We start from the raw sequence: 2902 nt of genomic DNA, 5'->3' as shown, positions 1-2902 counted from the left end.
ATATGTATGCATTTATCAAGGAATATACGAAACGACGATATTTCTCAAACAACATAACAAAAGAGCAACCGATAAAAGTAGTAATGTTTTGGTACAAGCAAAAAAACAATAAACAATATCGATGCGAACAGTATTTTAAAATTCACCAAGTTATTACATAGCCATAGGACAAATACTACACTAAGTTAAACCGCTCTCCATTGTGTTACCACCATTGTACTTTGCACAATAATCCACCCACATCGCCCAAGCAATTTGATCTCGCATCTCCTTTCATTCATTTCTTACATCTTGATCCTCTCTTTGTGTCCTACTTTGAGTATAGTCCATCACATTTGATTCGTCCTCATTTGTCTCTTCCCCAGTATCTTCATCAATTTCAACATTTTCATTTAAAATATCATCATCCGGATCCTCCAAGGCAATAAAGTTGTGCAACACAGTACACGCTAGTACAATGTCCACTTGAGTGGGAAATGGATAATTCGGCTTCCCCGCAAGAATTTTAAACCGATTCTTCAGTATCCCAAATGTGCACTCAATTTTTGATCTTAAAGATGAATGCCTTAAATTGAACAACTCCTTCCTATTCTTTGGTGTCCTACCGGTGTGCTCTTTTAAATGATATCGGACACCGCGATACGGGGATATGAAACCTGGCATTGTGGTGTATCCAGCGTCACATAGGTAATATTTACCTACATTAATTAAACAGTATTTTAAAATCTCAAATATTGCCAAGTATTTAATATATTATTCATAATATGCACAAGTGAGAATGAATACCATCGTAAACTCGGAGACCGTAAGGCTGTGGCCTAGACAGGGCGTCTTGTAATACCCTATAATCATTTGCTGCCCCCTCCCAGCCAGCCAAGACATAAGTAAATAGTTTATTGGGGGTGCAGGCTGCTAAGATGTTTTGGGTGACCCCTTTTCGCCCTCTAAACCGTGCAACTAGGTCACTGGGTAACACCGCGTCGACGTGTGTGCCATCTATCAAACCAATGCAGTCCTATAAAAAATTATAAATTATACATAGTTAAATAAAAAAAAGTTTCTTTGGAAAATTATTAAGTTGTATGTATTTAATTTACCTTAAAGTACGGAAAATAATTTGAGTTGTTTGCAATCTCCTCGGGAACTTCTTTTGGGGCTTGCTTCATGTACCGATCACGTAATCCATTCATTGCAGACAAGACTTTATTGAAATACCTGCTCACTGTTTCCCCTGATCTTATGAACTCAGTTCTTATTATTCTATTTTTAGTTTTGTGCCCAATAATACTCAAGAACATAGCAAGTTGTTCTTCAACTTGAACGTGTCTCGTATCTTTTAATAAACCGTTTGCTTTCATTACTTCAACAAGTTTAAAAAATGCCCTCGGTCTCATTCTAATATAAGATTGGCAGCTATCTTGATAACCCTCCAATACACGTCTGAAATGAGCCTCTCTACAACTTATTTTCCTGACCCTTTCTTGCGGCGAACATTTTGGTATTCTCTTGCGCTTAGCACGCATTCTCAAAATACATGTTACCAAAGTGACCACGGCGCAGACAGCTGTATTAGCACACATCCTCTTCAATTCTTCCTCATCTTCCATATCCATCTACAACCGTTTTAATATTATCATACAGTTACAGCTTAAGATGGCTACTTATTTCTTGTAAAAATTAAGTAGATAATTGATACAAATATTTATTTCTTTTAAAGCAAGAAATCTAATTGCAATAATAAATTATTTTAACTAATGTTGCATTCCATCTCACACAATTCTAAACAAACAAGATAGACCCAAAACAAACAAACTATATGGTTAGATCACTAATAATTTACACGCACACAAAAAAATTAAATAAAGTTAAAAAAACAGCAATTTAAGTTCTTAAAATACTGATTTGAAACATATTATGAAATTAATCTCGCCCAAATCGGATATCCGCATGAAATTAATGTACCTAACAACCTAATTCTTGCAAATTTACAAAAAATCCACTACACAGAGACCCGCATGAATTATTTTGCTGTAATATTATGAAATTAATCGAACAAATCATTGAAATTGCTGTGTGTGCCTCTATTTCTCATATGCTTCAAAATTAAATTAAAATTTTCAAATCACTGGAAAAAATGGACAAAGTAAAAGGAGGAAATTTTTATACCTTACTGCAGAGGGGAAAATGCCGACGTTCAAGCTCGTGGAAATCAAGAAGATCCCAACCCAAGTTGAAGAAGATCCCAACCAGAAGGGATCACCAAGAATCGAAGGCAAGAAAACCAGCAACAATCTCGTGGAAATCAAGAGCTAGGGTTTCGAGAAAGAGGCCCGACCCCAAGTATCATCGTAGACGAAGAAGCGCGGGAGCAGAGGCGCGAGGAAGAGGGCGATTGAGGCGGGAGCGGCAGAGCGATTCCAGATCTAGGGATCGAAAGCGTGAAGCCAGGAATCGGAATCGACGAGGAAGCTCAAGTGTCAGAAATCTCGCCCAAATCGGAAGCAAATGCTCGGATTTGGGTTTCTACAAAAAAGGACAACTGTAGCTACTGTGTAGAAGATGTAATCCCAAAAAATTTTGCTGAACCAAACTCCAGAATAGGATTCACAAAGAATCAATAATTTACGAAAATGCCACTGTCAGAACCCAATTCCTAATCCTATTCTATAAAAGCCTGAAACAAACAGGCCCTTAGATAATAAAAGAGCAAAACCCGGATTCGCCAGGAAGCGAAGTGGGAGAAAATCTTTCTAGAATAGAAGGTTAACGTTGTGTTATCCCAACCACGCCCTCATCTCGTGCTGGATATCTAGTGTAAATTCCATTACGGCCTCCACGTGCAACGCATGTGACCGTGCTAAAAAAAAACAAAACAAAAAAGAAGAAAATGGCGGGGGGGGGG

The 2902-nt window shown here is 37.7% G+C and overlaps 1 protein-coding gene across 1 annotated transcript; it reads right to left on the bottom strand.

Annotated features, from left to right (window-relative positions):
- On the bottom strand, window positions 274-2606 carry LOC109836208. The gene is made up of 4 exons (XM_020404077.1): window positions 2167-2606; window positions 1098-1613; window positions 787-1015; window positions 274-698 (listed from the first exon to the last, which is right to left on the bottom strand). The coding sequence occupies exons 2-4, from the start codon at window positions 1611-1613 to the stop codon at window positions 274-276; spliced, it is 1170 nt and encodes a 389-aa protein (XP_020259666.1). The 5' UTR covers window positions 2167-2606.

Source organism: Asparagus officinalis, chromosome 4 (assembly GCF_001876935.1).
Source record: "Asparagus officinalis chromosome 4, Aspof.V1, whole genome shotgun sequence".
NCBI lineage: Eukaryota > Viridiplantae > Streptophyta > Magnoliopsida > Asparagales > Asparagaceae > Asparagus > Asparagus officinalis.
The sequence above is the reverse complement of the archived record's forward strand: the minus strand, read 5'-3'. Positions and strand labels throughout refer to the sequence as shown.